The 19,374-nt window shown below is 37.3% G+C and overlaps 2 protein-coding genes across 5 annotated transcripts; both read right to left on the bottom strand.

The window, feature by feature from the left end:
* Window positions 1-441: 441 nt before the first annotated feature.
* On the bottom strand, window positions 442-10,442 carry LOC139115936 (monocarboxylate transporter 13-like). Its single transcript, XM_070678372.1, has 6 exons — window positions 10,311-10,442; window positions 7,018-7,207; window positions 6,381-6,566; window positions 3,791-3,995; window positions 2,244-2,408; window positions 442-1,462 (listed from the first exon to the last, which is right to left on the bottom strand). Exons 2-4 carry the CDS (start codon window positions 7,178-7,180, stop codon window positions 3,979-3,981), a joined length of 366 nt encoding a protein of 121 aa, XP_070534473.1. The 5' UTR covers window positions 7,181-7,207; window positions 10,311-10,442; the 3' UTR covers window positions 442-1,462; window positions 2,244-2,408; window positions 3,791-3,978.
* A 1,302-nt stretch (window positions 10,443-11,744) lies between these two features.
* Window positions 11,745-19,004, bottom strand: LOC139115934 (monocarboxylate transporter 12-like). 4 transcript variants are annotated; one of them, XM_070678371.1, is made up of 7 exons: window positions 18,753-19,002; window positions 15,882-16,072; window positions 15,183-15,368; window positions 14,260-14,793; window positions 13,581-13,785; window positions 12,729-12,893; window positions 11,745-12,044 (listed from the first exon to the last, which is right to left on the bottom strand). In XM_070678371.1, the coding sequence occupies exons 2-5, from the start codon at window positions 16,042-16,044 to the stop codon at window positions 13,769-13,771; spliced, it is 900 nt and encodes a 299-aa protein (XP_070534472.1). In that variant the 5' UTR covers window positions 16,045-16,072; window positions 18,753-19,002; the 3' UTR covers window positions 11,745-12,044; window positions 12,729-12,893; window positions 13,581-13,768. The 4 variants fall into 4 exon arrangements, with proteins under 4 accessions (XP_070534472.1, XP_070534471.1, XP_070534469.1 ...); XM_070678370.1 differs by having other exon boundaries at window positions 13,900-14,793; window positions 18,753-18,922; XM_070678368.1 differs by having other exon boundaries at window positions 13,581-14,793; window positions 18,753-19,004.
* Between the last annotated feature and the right edge of the window lie 370 nt (window positions 19,005-19,374).

The raw sequence follows: 19,374 nt of genomic DNA, 5'->3' as shown, positions 1-19,374 counted from the left end.
ATTTGTTCACCAAAGATTAAAGTATTGGTAGGGCCCACCTTTTCACTTGTCAAGCAGTTGTAAGTTGCGTGATAAAGAAATTTTAATTTATGCAAATGTATGCAAACCACCCGATTTCCTGGCTTTTCTTTTCTCCCAATGTCATGATTTCCAAAGAATTGAACTCCACTCTGGCTGGGTCAAAGTTTCTGAAATTTTCACATTATGTATTTTAAATGCTGTATAACAAAATAACCATAGTTTGTTTGGAATAAAGTTCTTACATTTTGAAAAAGAGGCATTTTAATTTCGCTAATCGTGTTTTAACTCGCTTTTTGTGAGAGTCAGTGTTTCAACCCATGCCATTTTAAAAAGAGGATAAATGATGCAGAATAAATTATTCGGTTTTTTCTACGTATACTCTTCTTTCAAGTTATAAATGACATTTCAGAAACAAATTTCAAATTTTGTCTTAAAATAAATTTTATGATTAATACCAAAATTGAGGTTTTTAAACCCAAATATACATCCCTTTCATCCTTTGAGTAAAGTATTGCTTCCATACTAAACTTTAGAATCTCTGATTTTTGAAAATATATAGTACGAGGGGTTTTTCTTGTCATCTTAGATGAGAAATTTTGCTTTGAAAAATACTGTGTTGGCAACATGCACCTCCACCTTAACCGGGCAACTTCCGGCAATCCATCACCATACAATATCTTTAAAGGCCAGGGACTTGATCACCGGGATCAAGTCCCTGTATTGCTTGGCCGGAGTATAAAAGAGTACTATTATTACCTAACGATCTTCATGCATTGCACATGACTTTCTGCTTTGACTCACTGCCCAAATAAAAATCAAAAGACGCATTGTATTGACTTCTCTTTCCCCAAACATTTCATGCTTGACTCTTCATTATCCTCCTGCAGCATTGACCAACCCAGATACTCACTCCAACAAGCATTTTGACATTCTATTCAATCTCTCCAAACAATCCACCGAATCAAGTTAAGCGTCTCCATATTTCTCAATTACTATTGTAAGTAACTTTGTTTTTCATTTCATGCAGGTGGGAACTTTTCCCAAGTTTTCAGTTTCCCAGGTTGTCCTTTGCGAAAGCCGTGGATAAAACGTCAATATGTTCTCACAGCCATATCGAAGATAAAAAGGAAACATGCCGGATATATATCTCATATCAGATGATTTATTGCTCTTTTTAAAATATTGCAAATTCATCATTCTCAAAGTGCAATTCTTCTACTATACAGCTGTGTTATCATCAGTAATTGTATTGCTTGTGTGCTTGGACACCATCTTCCTGTCTGTACCAGATTCTTGTGATTCTTGCTTTCTCTTACAACATCCTCTTTTACCAACTCTGTTCACTATTGGTAAAATAGCACATAGAATAGATGCAAGTATTTCAGCTGCTCCTGCTAACCAAAAATATCCATCGTAAACTTTTAAGTGTCGCACATCCAACCTGTTGCGGAAGAATAAGATAATGATAAGATAAATTGCCATGCAAAATTGCCTGAACTATTTGGATAACGGACATAAATCTGACATGTATGTTCATTTTAAGTAAATTGGAAATAACATTAACGCATCCACTCATGAAGGCATGCGAAAGAGCATGCACACATGCATGGCAAGAAAGATTAGTCCACACATCCGTCCGTCCGTCCATCCATCCATCTTACGTACATACGTACCTACATACATGTACCTACGTATACATATATTGAAATGCCTTCGAATTGAACGCGTGTTTGGACAAGTGGTTCTTATTTTGTGTCTCTTTCTATCATAGCTGCTCTTGCTGAGTACTCAATGACATGATTTACAATTCAAATGAAGATCTCATATGGGTACGAGAAAATACACTGTGTCCTATATGAAAGGGATAGAGATGTTTTGATATACCTCTCCTAACTTCTCAAAAATTTTCAAGTTCTTCCTCCTTCGCCCCGAATATTTTCGAGTCACATAAATTTCTCCGACCCCTTAACCATTCATTGTGAACGCAGCTGGTGTCCTTGGGCCGCGTTTGTGTCGGGTAAGACGTAAAAACTCTTTGAAGTTTCACTTTCCGGTTCCAGGCAACGTTTAACATCAAACATTTGATATCAAGAAAAAGTATTTAAAAATGAACCCCAAATGTCAGTCGTGAGAACTCCTGCAACTTGTTAATATCGTTGAAATAGTGGTATCAGCGTATTAAATATCACAATAAACATCATATTAAAATTTATGAATTTTACCTTCAAACGGACCGAAAACTAGGGACCACGTTCCTATAACGATGTTTAAAAGAGACACGGCATGTCCTAGTTTTTCATGTCCCAGAAGAAGCTTCACCACTATCGAGTTATGTATTATATATCCGCCAGTAGATATACCAAATGTGGCAATGAAGGTTATTTGTGCTATGTGTCAAGAAGGAAACAACAGTGTCTAAGAACAATGAAATGGTACTTGGGAAAAGGCGTGTCAAACGTTAGGCGAGAGTGAAGAATAGTGGACAATGACTGTTTTACTTAATAAGAAGAAACACAGAAACTGGTTAAGATTAGGGTTGATTCATTATGACGAGCAGAAGTGTCGCTAGAAGAGAAATTTACAACATTGTTCTAGGTAATAACTTGTGTAACAAAGACGACATTAATATTTCCGCTTAACATTACAATCTGATGCTGATCTAAGGTTTACTTATTGATCCGAAACTTCTTCTTATCTATATTCTTTGATTATCGGTACATGCATGATGAAATCATTGTACTTAACATGTTTTCTGTCTTTAGCAAATGTGATAAATCATCATATTTCGGCATATTGTGGCAAAGGTTTTAGTCTTCTTGAACAAAAACACTACAATGAGATAGGGCCACGGTTTATAGCTAGAGGCTTCCCTGAAGAATAATACTTTAGTTCGTATTCAACTTTTTGTGTCCACTAAAATCATATGTGCTGTCGTTATCGATGTGACATGTCTGAAGATTTTTTGGTTGGTAAAAATGATAGAAAACGCATTAAGATAGTAGAAAAGATTAGCATTTTCCTAAAGGAATCTAAACTGTACAAGACGAACAATAAGAGTGGTTTTTAAGCCAAAGTTAAATAGATAACTTGGCCCGAGAGAATTGACATTTAATCTGAACCGATGCAAGTTTTCTATGTAAATTTGAAAGGTATTGCGTCGGTTTCATCGAAGTTGTTTCCAAAACATAAAAAGAAAAATATGACTAAAAATGTCTATCATTTTTAGTCAAATCTTAGTGAGGCCATCCCTTGCCACTTATAACCTGATGTGCAAAGTTGCCAGTTAAAAGCACGTTGAAAAGAAGATGCTTTGACCAAAAATGGCATCTGCAATTTAAATCACTATTTGGAAAAAATTGACATTGCTGCCATTAACTTATCCTATGGAATATAATAAACAAATTTGAAACCTATCAGACGGCTACCGCCAGAGCAACTTTTTACCTTTAACCCCCAAATGAAACCCGAGCAAACTATGCCCCATTAGGCAAATCATTATGCAATTATTCCTAGTAACCCAAATTTTAAAATCAACCATTGGTTCATATTAGAACATTGTTTGGTTCTATGAAATTGGCCGTGTTACTACTCGTCTTCGACTCATGGTGGCACGGTCATTACGTCACTTGTATTTTCGTTCGCTTCAGAAACTGCAAAGGTATCATACGTAATTGTCTGATAGTTGAAGTATTTTTATTTTGCACTTTAGCATCATACACATGTACGTTTGGTGGAAATATACAGCACTAATCTTTCTTTTACTTCTTACCTGTGAAGCTCCTCATGTATATGCTGAAGATTTAGGAAATATCAACGACAAACATACAAAGAGCATATATGATACACGGGTGGAGTTTTGATACTTGACCAATGACACCATCAACTGGTCGTCCAATTAACTGCGCTAGTCCCATGACAGCCGGTACGTACGCACTTAGGGTGTTGGATATACCAAAGTCACGTGCTCGTTTCACCTATGGATGAAACCAAAAGACCCTTACTGGTTTCTGTCTCTTATCATGTGATGTATATTTCAAAATACTATTTGTAACATGGCAGACAGAACAAGAGTGCAACGTTAAATTTACAATGTTGAAAGGTTGTTTTCCCCACGTATCAAATTGGGTGCGACTATAACGTTGCTTGAAAGGTTGTTTCTCCCTCTTATCGTTTTGAGAGCGACTTTTTAGTTAGAATTTTCCTAAAACTCTGGAGTTCTTTATCAATGGGAGAACAATTACGTATTACACAATAAACCTAGCCTACAAAAATTGGAAGACCACGATGTTCTAAATTGATTCACTGATGAAGAGTTTCGTGAATGCTTATCGATGAACCACTCCGGGCACAGCATTTCAGACCTTTTGAGTCTCTGCTTTCAGATAATACCAAGGTCAAGGATACTGTGTTTCTTCAGGTACAATATCAAGAAGACAACGTTACTTACAATATGTACGTTACATGCAACAACTCCACAGGTCTGTCCAATAACAATTAATACAAACACAACAAAGGTTGGTTCTATGAACAATGATAAATCAAACACCGACATAAATAACGACTTTAAGTAGCGACAGCATGCTCCCTTAGGCCTTGAATTGATGGCGTATCTTTTCCTGCTTCGCTCTTGAGCTCGAGATGAGCCATCGAGCTCACAGGTTTTCAGTGGTGTCGTAGTTTCATCTGCGTTAACATCCCTGTTACCGAACTCTTCTGTCATGCCTTCCGTTAGGAACTCCTCTCTCCCATGGCTGTGCTGGTTATCATTATGCTCAACTTTTAAAGGTCGCAGGAGGGCGCCAACTACACACGTTTGACGCTATCCCGGAGAAAATAATCAAGGCCCCTCTCCAACCATAGCGGTCGACCAGTGTCTTGGTCACGATGCTGAAAAACAACTGCCTAGCACCGGCTCCCGCCATGGCTAATCCAATCGCAACTTTGAAACGTCTATTAAAGTACAAACTTACTATTTCAATTTGTACCACGTATGTCAGGCCTAATCCGATTCCTGTGTTATAAAAACATAAATTTATTCGGAATGGCGGCAATTTTTTTAGGGTAAATATCCTCTCATCACGACATTTTTATCCTTATGTCTTTGCTATTTTAAATGACAAAACTTGGACATGGAAAGAATGACAGTCTACGCATGTACACACCATTTTTTTCAGTCTGAGTCATTTTGAGTTTTCTCACGAATTACAATTATACATCGAACAATGTATGTATGTATGTATGTATGTATGTATGTATGTATGTATGTATGTATGTATGTATGTATGTATGTATGTACGTACGTATGTATGTATGTATGTATGTATGTATGTATGTAGTATGTATGTATGTGTGTGTGTGTGTGTATGTATGTATGTACGTACGTACGTACGTACGTACGTACGTACGTGTACGTACGTATGTATGTATGTAGGTATGTACGTACGTACGTAGGAAAGTATGTATGTGTGTGTATGTATGTATGTATGTATGTATGTATGTATGTATGTATGTATGTATGTATGTATGTATGTATGTATGTATGTATGTATTGTATTGTATTGTATTGTATTGTATTGTATTGTATTGTATTGCATATGCATGCATACGTGCACGCATGCATACATGTGCAACCCTCAAATAATTTATTTGATGAACTTAATGGGGCGATTTCGACATAAGAATGATGTACACATCGCTGAAATCTGACGTCACACCGACAATCACAATCGCAGTGAAATGGATGTGTTTGGCGATCCGCCTTCTGGTTTGAAAGCTCTGATCTTGTCTAGTTCTCCATACAATATGATTTCTCGCAAACAAAAGAGATGCAATTTCCCCTAGAATCCAACCTTCTAAATTTTACAGCAACGATAACATCGCAATATGTTTTTATGGCTGCAGACATCGCAAATGCAAATTTCGCTCGCACTTTGTCAGAAAAATGGTTAGTGTGCCGGAAACGTAGTTGCTAGTAATGCGGGTACCTTAAAGCGGAGTGTGCAAGCAATATTAGTTACATTTGTATAGTTTCAAATTAACTCTTTGAGCGTCAAAGTCATTTTTTCACCCTTATAAAATATAAGTCAGTCAATTTTTGTCAGATTTTTGCCAAACTTTTGATAAAAAACTGTGGCTGATGAAATATTATGTGGTCCAAAATTATCAGAAAAATTACAGAAAAGTGCATAAAAATTGGTTAAATGTTGCACTAAAATTTTGGTGGGAAAAAATACAGCACTCAAAGGGTTAAGTACATGTAAGTGTGCTTCATGCACAGGCTAAGCACTTTCCCTCGAGATATCCTCAGCTGTTCTTCAAAGTCATGCTAATTTTCGACTACGAAGGTCATGCGACCTTACCTGTCATGCTTCCGTAGGTGATGTACAAGTGATGTAATTTCGTTGTAAATGCACTCGCGAAAATTCCAGTTGATGCCAAAATGCCTGCTGCCATAACAGTTTTCCTATGATCGAATCTTCTTGACAAGGCTACACCAAAGGTTGAGGATAACGCAAACAAAATGCTGAATATTCCATAAATCCATGCTGCAAATCTTAAAAGCAACAGTGACGTATATTTCAACTAAAATACTGAGACGTCCCTTCAAAGGTTTTCGCCATATCCCATTTATGTGAAAGAAAATAAAAAGGGCCAAAAATAGTTGTACATACAGATTATTCCATAGTTAACAGGAAATAAGTGATGAGAACCACACAAGTATAATTTCTGCATCAGAATATCTCATTACATTCACTCAAAACTAAACTAAACCCATTTATCACAAAGATTTTTTTTAATTTATTGTCTCACTATTATAAATATCAGAGTATTAAGATGAAAGGCGTTTATTTTTAAACCCCTACTGGGTGTCACGGAAACAATAGTTTCGCAAGCTTTGAGACAAAAGTGGGAGCTTATACCTTTATTTATAGTCTTATCTGTTACTCGTCACGTTTCATTATGACATTGATTAGGGTCAAGAACGATCAAACTAACCTGCTGCTGTGTTTGATCCACCAGACGCATCTAAAAATGCGACATAGAGTACACCGAATGAATACCAGGTACCAGCACTGATTAGAAATCCGGTGAATGCTGCCATGACAACGACCCATCCCCATCCTCCCTCCGGAGGATCCAGTGACCTCTCTTCTTTCATCTTATGTGTGCAGATTACTTTTCATGACTAAAAGATAACATTTTATATCAATACATAAAAATATGACACTTAAAAGAACATACAAATACAAACACAAGTCATATTTTTTTCTTTTGCAGGTCAGTTTATCGCGAATGCAAATGTAATAATTTATATTAATCTATTCGAACACGTCGTTCATCGAGAATGTGCAAATTTAGAACGAGCATGATCAGATGATATACAGCTTTTACATGTAAGACTAATCGTGACAGATTCATTTTTATATAATAGTTTTTCTAGACTCGCCGACTCATTGACTATAAATTTGCCAAATGTTTCGAAATGCCTAAACGTACATTATTCTTGGACATTGAATATAAGCAATCCGCGGCATATTCAGGTCATCAAGGTTTTTACATATAAATCAAAGAAATGTAGAGAAAATCGTTTCTTTGACCTGCTATTTAGGTCTTACATATCGAACGTTAAATATCACACGAATGTTCATTCAAACCATTGGTGTTGAAATAATAAAAGTCATAAAACGATTTTTTCTAACGATGAAAACCTTCTCTGTCTATACGTTCATGCAAGATATGTACATGTACACTGTTCGTTAATTCATCCGGTGTAGGAAAAGTCTTCATACTTTTTAAAACAGAAATTGAATAATGTTTATCAAAGATGTATCGAAAGAAAGAAACATTATGTTTTTCACAAATCTTATTAACACGTTAGAGTAAATCCGTGTGACCGTTCAGATTACCACAAAAATTCATGTTCAAAAGATGCAAATAAAAACAAAGAGCACGTGAATTGTCAGCGAAGATTGATTTCAGTAGTTCAAGAGAACTTATCTCTAATGATTTTTCAATAGTCATAACATTGAGCGCTTTCAGGAACTGAGTGCTTCTACAAAATTTGTGAATACCAAAACTAGCTTTGAGCAACTTAGCTTGAGTCCTTTCAATCTCACTCAGAGAAGATTTGGAAACATGTACACAGTTAATACCGTACGTCAGAACTGGCCGAATGGCAATATTCTATACATAGGCAAGCATATAGTATTTACTATTACCATTATGGAAGCCAGCACCTTGAAAACCATAAAATGCCTTTCTGCATGCATTAATTCTATTCAAAATATGTACATTGGTATTAATTTGGTACATCCTTAAGAGATGACAAAGTAACGCCAAGATAATTCACACTTTCACACGCGATTCTAATTACAGTGTGATTTTTTTATATATGACAACTGTTAATGTTTGTTAGTCATGTATATTATATTTTTTCTTTCTGAATGTAACATTGGGATATCAGTTGTGTACGGCATTATTCGTAATTTTTACAGGTGTTTATACTGTACAGTGACAAAACATGTAATCTGTCATGTGTCGTTTAAAAAGGCATATACAATGTATTTAGTATTTAGCTAAGATTGAACCCCACAAGTAATTATGAACGAGTGCATCTTCAGTGCACCCACCTAGATGATAGGCAAGAAGTCATCACACGTAACATCAAAAATACAACAAACACAACAAAACTAACAAAAACGTAGAAACAAGAAACCCAACAATATAGCATGACCACAGTAACAAAATGCCCATTATACAAAAATTAAAACTTAACAATGTTGCAAACAAGGTCAGATTCATAAGATCCTTATCAATAAGGTGACACAAACTCACAAAAACAGAAATCGGATAATACCAATGGTTTGAAATTCATTCAAACATCTGGTGTTCATTCAAACACCTATTGCTGTACATGACATTTTATCGAATTGCCGGCAGCCATAATAGATTATGCAAATTATCAAAGTGCAACATAACACACAACGGCTCCAAAAGTAATCAATAATTTTCGACTTTTAAACCTGTCACAACAATTTTAAACATGTCATATATTTACCAAATATGTATGTTGGACTGCTTGCTGCCATATTTGATTTATGCAAATTTGACACATTTCCCTTAGGTGGATTTCGGTAAACTTTTAATATTATATTTTGGGTACCTCTCAAGAATTCTTTTTGAAAAAAAAATTATTATGTTGCAAATCTAACCCAATTTTGTCTGAACTAAAACCCAAATTCGAACTGATAACGCGTAATGCGACGCCACAACAGCATCACCAGACAGAATGTAGCAAGTATTATAGCAAGCTGTATGGTTGGCTATAGTCGCGGTTTCGGCGCGTATACAGCTGTGAGCTGACTCAGGTGAGTGTATCGATACCTTGTGTGTTTTAGAATTATGTTATTCTCTTAGTGGCTGTCCGTAAAGGTTCCCCGGGTTTTTCTGAATCCCTCTCTACAGTAGAGAAAATACCTTCAATGATGACCCTCCAGATATCTTTTGAAGTCAGCGTCAGACATCAAGCGCCCTCACTGTCCGTGTGAAGAACTTTAAAATCTATGCCCGTGAATGACCGAGTGTTTAGTCGTAGAGTATCGATTCGATTAATTCGTGACAAGTTACGTTATTCAGACGGTAAAACTGTCGATGTTTCTCTTGAAAGTTGACTTTGGTGGGGCCATGCTGTGTTTTCGATCTCGGTGCATCAACAACGTAAGTGTGTACACCAAAAGACTTTTCCAGTATAAGTACATGCTAAGAAATTCCTCCTCAAACATTGATACTATAGATAATCGTATAAACTAACATAGGCAATTAGTCCTTTGTGTTCCAAACTGAGAAAATCAAGGAGGTTTTCCCTGAACTGTTCATTCCCGTGACAAAACTCAGGCTTGGTGCAAGTGTTCAGAACACGCTGCTATATTCTCCTTTCTCTGAAACTCTTCCACTTGATAATTAGTAATCTCCTTGGTGCAGGAAATACTGCGATCCAGAAACAGTTGTTGTGACCATAGAGGGACTGTGTTGAAACCCTTTAGATACAAAAAGTGTTTGTTGTATATCGGTTTTCAAATACATTTTAACGCCATACAAAAAATAAAACATACAACCTGGAGGTCAACTTATAAAACATTCTTGCCCCAACACCCCTTCAGAATCACAACCTTTGGACCGTCGTTTAGGGGAAAACTTAACTCCCTACTGTCAACACCTGTACCTACTCTCATCAAACGCAATCTTAAACAGTGCGATTTTCTACGTTTTTTGAGAATCTATGTACATACCTTTGCTCAGATCCCAGAAGAAAAAAAACAGCTGCAGCCTTCGTCATAGCCGCAACCTGTAGAGTTTGCACCGATTCAAAGGCAAGTTGTACGGATGTAGTACCACAGAATGAAGCTTGGGTGTTCGGTCGCTCTCTGACCAAGTTCACTGCTTGATCTACCATTAATATAACGACATTTGGACGTTGTACGAATGGAGCTATGATACGTACTATACTTTGTTTGTTCTTTGGCTTCAACAGTATTCTTCTTTCAACGTGGCTTTCTGCTTCTTTTAACAATCTTGTTATGGCTGCTATCCACAACCCACTCTGTCTGGTTGAGACATGTGACGTATTTCGACAAACAAAGCGTGTTCTCGTTTCAGGGGTCACCCTTTGACATTTGTGAAGATATATAGTTCCCGAGTATACGTAATAGTAGTGGTGTTTGCGAACAGAATGCCACGTTGCTACAAATAATGACCGCAATGCCATCATTATTAGCTAAAACCACATGAACTATCGATAAAGTACATGATCACAAAACCATTTTGCTCAAATAGATCGACTGCATCAATATTGCCGATAAAACCCACACTAAGCTCCTATGACCCGTTTAATACCGCAGGGTGATACGTTGCCAGAAATCTTTATTCCCTAGGCCGTAGTACGAGGGTTGTGGCGATGTGTTTCTGGTAACCCAAGGCCACAAGGGGTAACAAACGGGCGATATAGTCCGAATAGAGACCAGCTTATAGGTGTTTCATAACACACCATATGCTCAGGCAGTTCTATATTATTGCTTCGAGGCACTGCAACAAAAAGCTTACATTTTGGAAAGTTTACTTGGAGACTCTCAGCAACGGTATCCAAGTTGGTTGACGTAGTGCTTTACACACTGTCTTATGTTAATCTCAGAACAATCATCTGCTCCAACTTTATTCGCACCGGCAAGATATATTTTAAATTATATCATACCGGTATATTGATGGCGCAAATACAGTGATCTGATTGGTCGAGGCGCGAAAAGAACCGTGGTATGTTGGCGATATACCACGGCTGGCATACGCCCGTGCTCTCAGCTTTAGTAAAAATCTGTTTTTGTCGTTCCTCGCCAGAATTTCAATATACTGTTATGATATAATATCAATAAATCACACCCAGCAACGGTATACCACTCGATTTTGATCAGTTCACTTCATATATGCACTCGCTATCGCTCGTGCATATATGTCGTAAACTGGTCAAAATCTCGTGGTATACCGTCGCTGGGTGTGATGTATTGCTTAAACATATCGGGAAGGGAAAGTCTTAGCCGGTTTCCATTTTCCTCGTGTAACCGTCAAAACTCGTCGTCAGTTTCCATTTTCCGTATGTTCCCTCAAACGTCAATGTCAAGCGTGTTCTTCTGAGAATATCAGGGATGAATACAATGAAATAAATTCAATATCTATGCTATTCTCTTTTTTATTTTCATTTTAACAACTACTCCTCACATGGTTATTCTATATATTGAGTCTTTTTTAAAGTAATTTACTGAACAGTTTTGGTAGTAATTGTTTCAAACGTAAACTTCAGTCTCATCTTCACTTCATTTCATAACCTCTTGGTACTTGCTTTCTTTTACAGCAACCGTGTTTGCCAACTCGGTCCACTTTTGGCAACATGGCACCCAGAAAAGACGCAAGTATTTCGGCAGCTCCTGCTAACAAGAAATATCCATCGTAAGTTTTTAAAGTGTCCCGCATCCAACCTACAGAGGGAAAAATATAGTTTGACGATCATTTAATTTGTGAGCAAAGGTAAGCAACTGGTCGTAAACTTTGAAGAAACTTGGTCATCTAGTCTCCCATACAATGAATTAACCCTACTTTTTAGCAATCGCAGTATCTCCAGTCTAAGTTTCCCTTGATCTATCTAGTTTATGTGGCACGACAATGAATTCCGCTCCACTGCCCATACATAGGCCTACATACATACATCCATACATACATGCATGCATGCATGCGTGCGTGCGTGCGTGCGTGCGTACGTACGTACGTACGTACGTACATACATACATACATACATACATACATACATACATACATACATACATACATACATACATACATACATACATACATACATACATACATACATACATACATACATACATACATACATACATACATACATACATACATACATACATACATACATACATACATACATACATACATACATACATACATACATACATACATACATACATACATACATACATACATACATACATACATACATACACACACACACACACACATACATACATACATACATAGGCAAGCTTTTGTTGACACTGTATGGAAAGCAGTCGTCATAAGATGTTTATGCTAGTGTCAGTCTGTGTGTTTGTTAACATGTAGTTTTCGTAAAATAATAATCAGAAAGTTACCTCCTAATGGTCCAACAACTAATGATAGCATTCCTTCCTGGACGACAAATAACGACATAACATGCCCTATATTTTCACTTCCGAGAAGAAACTTCGATACTATCGAATTGTGTATAACGTATCCGGCTGTACTTATTCCAAAGAGGGAAATCAGCACGATTTGAGCTAAGTGTAAAGACAGAAACAACAGCCAATAAGAACAATTAAATGTATTTAATAACCAGAAACCAGCGCTAGCGATAGTACGAGGAAGGATAACTCTTTTGTGGTTTGTATTAGAGATGACTAATGAATGAATATATGTTGAATGACTCCTTTTTGAGCAAAGCTTAGGACAAAAGACAGCATGCGAGTCATTGGTGTGAAAACGAATTCGGTTTGACGTAAGTATTCTCATGATGTTAATATACGATGGTGCCAACTTTTGCAACTTTACCCTAAAAATAGTCAACGATATTTTCTGTGGAGAAATGCACCATATTAATTCCTACTTTGAGGACCAAATGATATACTGAAATAATATATAGAAAACTTGCCTTTGTGTGTCTTAATATTCAGCACATACATACATACATATATACATACATACATACATACATACATACATACATACATACATACATACATACATACATACATACATACATACATACATATATGTCTGTGAATGTTAGTCTGCGTCTTTTATCTGTAAGCTTAATATATTTATCTACAAATCTATAAATCTGTCTATCGATCGATCGATCGCTCTATTCAGTTGTCTTTCTTTCTGTCTGTCAGTCATTACATGTCTTGTGTGTCTAATTGTATGTTTGTGTACACTAAACATTGCAAAGGGCATTATCTGTTTACCTGTGAAACTTTTCATGTAAATACTTAGGATCAGAAAAATGCCGCCAAGAAACATGCAAATAGAATAAATGACACACGGATGAAGTTTTGTCACGTGACCTAAAGCCCCGATAGCTGGTCGACCAATCACCTGCGCCAATCCCATGACAGCCGGCACATACGCACTTTCTGTGTTTGATATACCAAAGTCACGTGCACGTTTCACCTAAAGGGTAATGTATCAAGATACAAGTAAACCAATAAGACTATAGATCATGTTCTATATCTTTTCTAGACATATCAATGACAATTTCTCATGAAAATTTATAATATAACTCACATGCTGTAAAGTTTGAAGATGTTGGTCTTAGTTATTGCATCTCTCTATACATAGCGCGCAGATCCAGAAGACGGCTATTAAATCACGGCCATCTATTTTATCGATCCCTCCAAACGCATTGTATTTGATGTAACTAAGATCAGAACTTCCAAACAAAGAACAAGTGACATTGTAGAAGAGAACTGTATGGTCAATGAGCTCGGACGATCGCCGTATTGTTTCCCGTTCCAGGGATAACCCTTTTCGAAGACAAAATTGTGTGGCTCCAGTTTCTATGTTCTCGCGTTTTACAAGAAAATAAAGCGGTATGGCCTGATTGATTACATATCAAAAGGATAGCACTTTCAAGATGTACGCTACTTCCTTTAATTCCAATGGTCTGTCCGATAATGATGATCGACAACACCAAGAACGTTGGATTCTTGAATAATGAGAAATCGTACGCTGCGCTCAAACATGACTTCAGATGGCGTGCGCATTTTCTGTTACATCTTGAATTAACTGCGTCACTTGCACCAACTGTCGGGTCACGTGATGCATCCACCTCAACGTTAACAGTGTTCAATTCTGACGTGTTCGCATCTGAATAGTCGTATTGGATTCCCACCCTCAGCGCCTCCTCCTGTACTTCCCTCTGTGGTTCATATGCATGTCCACCTTTTACAGGTCGCAGGAGGGCGCCAACTACACACACGTGCGACGCTATCCCGGATAGAATAATTAAGGATCCTCTCCAACCATAGTGGTCTACTAACAGCTGTGTCGTGACACTGAACACAAACAGTCCAGCACCGGTTCCCGCCATGGCTAAGCCAATAGCGATGGTGAAACGCCTGCTAAAATATGCGCTTACCATTACAATGTATAGCGCATAAGTGAGGCCCAGTCCGATCGCTGTAAGATGAAGAAGAATTCGTCGAGAGATGAAAATAACTATAAATTTCAATAGATACGCTAGGGAACAGCTTTTGAACACTCCATGTTTACGATGCTTTCTTTTCTACTGTTTGATGTGTTGACTGACAATTATATACAATTTTACAATGATTTGGGGGGGTCAAATTTTACAAAGGCTTGTATGGAGTTATGGCAAAAATCAGCGGAATTGACCAAGCGTTGGTGTTAAAAACATTCTGCGTCTAGGCGCGTTTACCTTAAGATGTAAAATATAGTATTCTTAGGCAGGTTCTATCATCCTTTGTTATGTAAAGTGTAAACACTGGGAGAACAAATACACCTTCGCAGATTCCTATGATCGCAATCTGGCATACACACAATCTTACCCGTCAGGATTCCATAGGTAATGTACAAGTGATGCAACTTTGTCGCGAAAGCACTTGCAAAGATTCCCGACGACGCCAAGACGCCTGCTGCCATGACAGTTTTCCTGTGACCGAATCTTTTAGACAAGGCCACGCCATAGCTTGTAGATAACGCGTAGACAATGCTAAATATGCCATGTATCCAAGCTGTAAGTAGTCATGACAACATAATAGAAGAAACTGTTATGGATTATTTCAAGCAGAGTAGTCGTTGACTATTTAGTTTCTCTTGGAAAAAATCTATACTATGTACGATTTACGTTTTGAAAAAAAAAGATAACTGCGTGCGCAGTATTTTATCTTGAAAGCTGGAAGAGGGCTTGTATGGCCTTCACAGTATTTGCGAAAATTTGACGTAGATTTTACGATATCTTTGCTTGTTCCCTCCAAGTCTTTCCAATTGTTTCTGTAATATTTCTTGCCTTGTGTATCAGTATAAGATTAGTTCAAATATACAAAGCGAGTAAAAAAGAAAGAAAAAACAAAGAAAAAACCGTTTTGTTCGTTTTCTTGTCAGGTTAATGGATATACTCCACGCTGAACTCGATGATATTGATGCTTTTCGCCATTATGTTCACGTTGCGATAGTACCCAAGTTTGAATATCACATTTAATGGCCTGTAATGTCCTGGTTTTGCCTGACCTCTGACCTACACTCACCTGTTGCTACATTTGATTCACCAAATGCGTCCAAGAATGCGACAAAGAGAACTCCGAATGACAGCCGACTACCGGCACCGATTAAGAATCCAAAGAATGCTGCCATGACAACCATCCATCCCCATCCACCGTCCGGAGGGTCCCCTGGCGTCGCTCCTTTCATTTTTGTCTCTTGAAATATAAGGGATCAGCTGAAATGGAGGAAAATATGCTGTCGCATCTGTCTTCACCGTCACCTTGGATTTTACTGGGAATAGCTTAAACCTGTCTGTTGCGAACGGTAGTCGTACGTTGTCCAGTCCTCTTCAGATATCGGAGGCACCATGTGACCGTACTATTGTGTGATTGAAGATGAACACGCTGGCAGAATTGAGATTTGTGGCTTTGCAAGCACGGGAACTCAGCGCCGAGTTATAATTTATTCTCTCTGATAATCGTCTCTGCTGTCTGAATAAATTTCATTTCTCATTTATTACAATTCAGGTTTACTTTCTTACGTAATCTACCTTTACTCTATTGGTAATACACATTGTATTCAAATGACACACCATCTCGAGATGCAAAGAATCATAACTTCTTGATTCTGCAAACTTATATTCGTTGTCGGCACTTTTATTGCCATCTCTACGCGATTTGTTCACCATTCTCACTATGTTTTAAAGCAGAACATGCCTCGCAACAGATTCCAGAATTATTTCAATGTTTTTCTGATATGCCACGTGTGTGAGCTCATTTTGTAGCTCCCCGGGTAAGTAAGGTTTTCACCGTCTTATTTTTGCGACATTGAAAATTTGATTTTTCCAATAGAGGTAACACAGGCATGGCGGCCATTTTGAATTTCAATATGGGTAAATTTAATTTGCACGGTGATCCCCGAACTTTTTTATCGATGTCTAAAGAGAATGTGGGAAGGTTTCAAGCAAAAGTTTAAGTATTTAGATTTCGAGGCTAGATAAAAGCTTCAAACTTTGGAATACATTATAAACGATGGAAAAATGAAATGGTACGGTCATAGTGTCGCCTTGATATTTCCGGACTGGGGAAATATCGAACAGGTTTAGAAAGGAAAGTGAAAATATGGTGATACTAAGAAATTCGGAGCTAGAAAAAAGTCTTCCGGGGGTCCGAACATGAAAGAATAAACACCTACCGTGCGATTGGTTGATTTATTTGTTTTATGGGCATTAGATCATGATGCATTTCGGCGAGATGTGGACAAATTGCGAGTACTTATATAAGAAGACTTGGTGACCCGATGCGTAAAACATTTGATGTGAAGCCCTGTAACATGATTATCAGTGCAATGTGAAAAGTATGCTGTAGTCTATAGAGAGAGTTTTAGAAAGGGTTTGGTGAAACTGCAGCGATTGTTGAAGATTTACTAGTCTAGAGCTCGGCATGGAACGATGTATAGTGGCCCTACATGCTAGTGGAATTATATCACTGACAAATACAAGCTCTTATTTTTCAAGACAATAACTTTAATATTTATGAGATTTTATTTTCCTAAAACAAACTTAAATTTTTGTTTGATGTAACTGTCATTATGAGGGACAAAACTATCTTTGTCACTGACAAAACTTTTTAATTTTGACAGTACAACTTTACTTTTAATGGGCACGACTCATAACGAGAACAGAACTCTATTTCTGGTGGACGCAACTCTAATTGCGGCATACAAACCCTTTGATTTTTTTAGTACAACTTTAACATACTATGCCTAATTTTATTTTCAAGTTAAGCACTTTAAATTCTCAAAAATATTCTATTCTTTTGTGAGTATAACTTTTAATGTTTTGTAAAAAGTTAAGCTTTACAATGATTAATGTTTAGTATTTAAAGTAATATTTCCTTTCGCATTTTACGAGAGTAAATTTTAAATACTGAAAAAACACATTTCTGAAGACTGACGGGCCTTTTTGTGTTTTATGACGAGTAAACTTTTAAAAGCTATGTTAATAGCAGTGATTTATTCAGAACACACTCCTAATATTTTTAAAATATTGATTTCAGAGAAGGAAAGGTTTAACTTAATTTTCACAAGGCAACTTTGGTTTTTCCAAGACAAAAAATTTCAATTTTTTTGCATGAATCTTTTTCTACCAGAAAGAAATTTTTAATACTCTGAAGAGATCTGATAGTTTTTCGAGATAAAAAAATTGTTTATTTCTTTTATTTCAAAAGAAAATGAAAATTTTCTTTTATACTGGTAAATTTTAGTACTCTATGATACGGTATATCTCCGTAGCAGATGTCATGAAGTGACATGAACAGCTTCTTTTTTGACCTTTTCTATTCTCCTTGTCCTTTGACCTATGCCCTCCTACATCATACTTGAATAACCGATGCAATTACCTCATGACGATGCCAATAAATCTTTCCGATTTCTGATTTGATAAAAGGTTGTCGGACTAGCTATCAACCCAGCCTGACATACGGCCTTGCATACGTAACTCCTTTGAAAGTTTCACGGTTTTACGATCAAGACATTGTGCGTCATCTTCTGTTTTGCTGACGTAAACAATGGCAACATTCCTGTTTGTTTCTCGTACTGGGCCCTGACAGATACTTACCAAAGCCGCCTTTCGTACTTCGCGACTACTTTTTAAGAGCTAATAACGAAGTAAAAGTAGGTATGAAATGGAATAGTGACGATGTTTGTACATGTAGTCTGTGCTCGCCTGGTGAAGGGACGTCGCGAAGTACGAAAGGCGGCCGTGGCAAGTATATGTTACAGAGTTAGGGCCCAGTGAAATGATAACTGTCATGCCCTTATTGGAGGGGCAGCTATACGTGTACTTTTACGCCTCCTAGGGAGGTCCAAGGACTGACCAGCTGGGATTTGCCGTATGAAAAGGTTTAGACACTCACCTGGTGAAGGGAGGATATTTATACTGTAAAACAAGCAGCGGTCACAAAAAGCAGACATCATTGCTGTGAGGTTTACTTCAATCTGCACGCTACATGGATCTGTGGTCAGCTTATCGATAAGCTTATCCTGACCTTCAAACATTTCTCTTGATATTTGATTCACCAATCGTGCAAGCTCGACTTTTGTCTAATATTTGTTTAGCAGCAGAAGTGAGATTACAAACACCATAGGAATCGATGACCTTAGCCTTTCAGCTTGGGGTCAATCAACAAGATATAATGCGGCAGTCGAGCATAGTGGTTGAGCTTTAAAGTCAGTGGCAGTCCCCAATCCCTGATTATCGCATTAGTGCTGGTCGACATTGACAGTCAATGTGATTTTTCTCCTATGCTTTCCTTCAAACTCGTTCAGTGTATCAATTTGTTCAGTAAGGCTGATAAAACGCCTGATCATTTCAATACAGCAAATTAATGGAAACACCGGCTCTGTATTTGCCGAACTTTCCTTTTTTCCAAGTCTTTGTACCGTGGAATCGAATTCTGAATCCAACATAAGACTGAAACTCATGAAAGTTTAAACGCAAAGTTCTTCATGATAATAATTACCGTACAGACACAGATT

This window comes from Ptychodera flava, chromosome 17 (assembly GCF_041260155.1).
Source record: "Ptychodera flava strain L36383 chromosome 17, AS_Pfla_20210202, whole genome shotgun sequence".
In the NCBI taxonomy this organism is placed as follows: Eukaryota; Metazoa; Hemichordata; class Enteropneusta; family Ptychoderidae; genus Ptychodera; species Ptychodera flava.
The sequence above is the reverse complement of the archived record's forward strand: the minus strand, read 5'-3'. Positions and strand labels throughout refer to the sequence as shown.

Coding starts and splice junctions, on each gene's coding strand:
- LOC139115936 (XM_070678372.1), bottom strand. CDS start 7,180: ATGAAAGAAGAGAGGTCACTGGATCCTCCGGAGGGAGGATGGGGATGG. Junction 6,567..7,017: donor TGGATCAAACACAGCAGCAG/GTTAGTTTGATC, acceptor TAAGATTTGCAG/CATGGATTTATGGAATATTC.
- LOC139115934 (XM_070678368.1), bottom strand. CDS start 16,044: ATGAAAGGAGCGACGCCAGGGGACCCTCCGGACGGTGGATGGGGATGG. Junction 15,369..15,881: donor TGAATCAAATGTAGCAACAG/GTGAGTGTAGGT, acceptor GACTACTTACAG/CTTGGATACATGGCATATTT. Junction 14,794..15,182: donor TACCTATGGAATCCTGACGG/GTAAGATTGTGT, acceptor TTCATCTTACAG/CGATCGGACTGGGCCTCACT.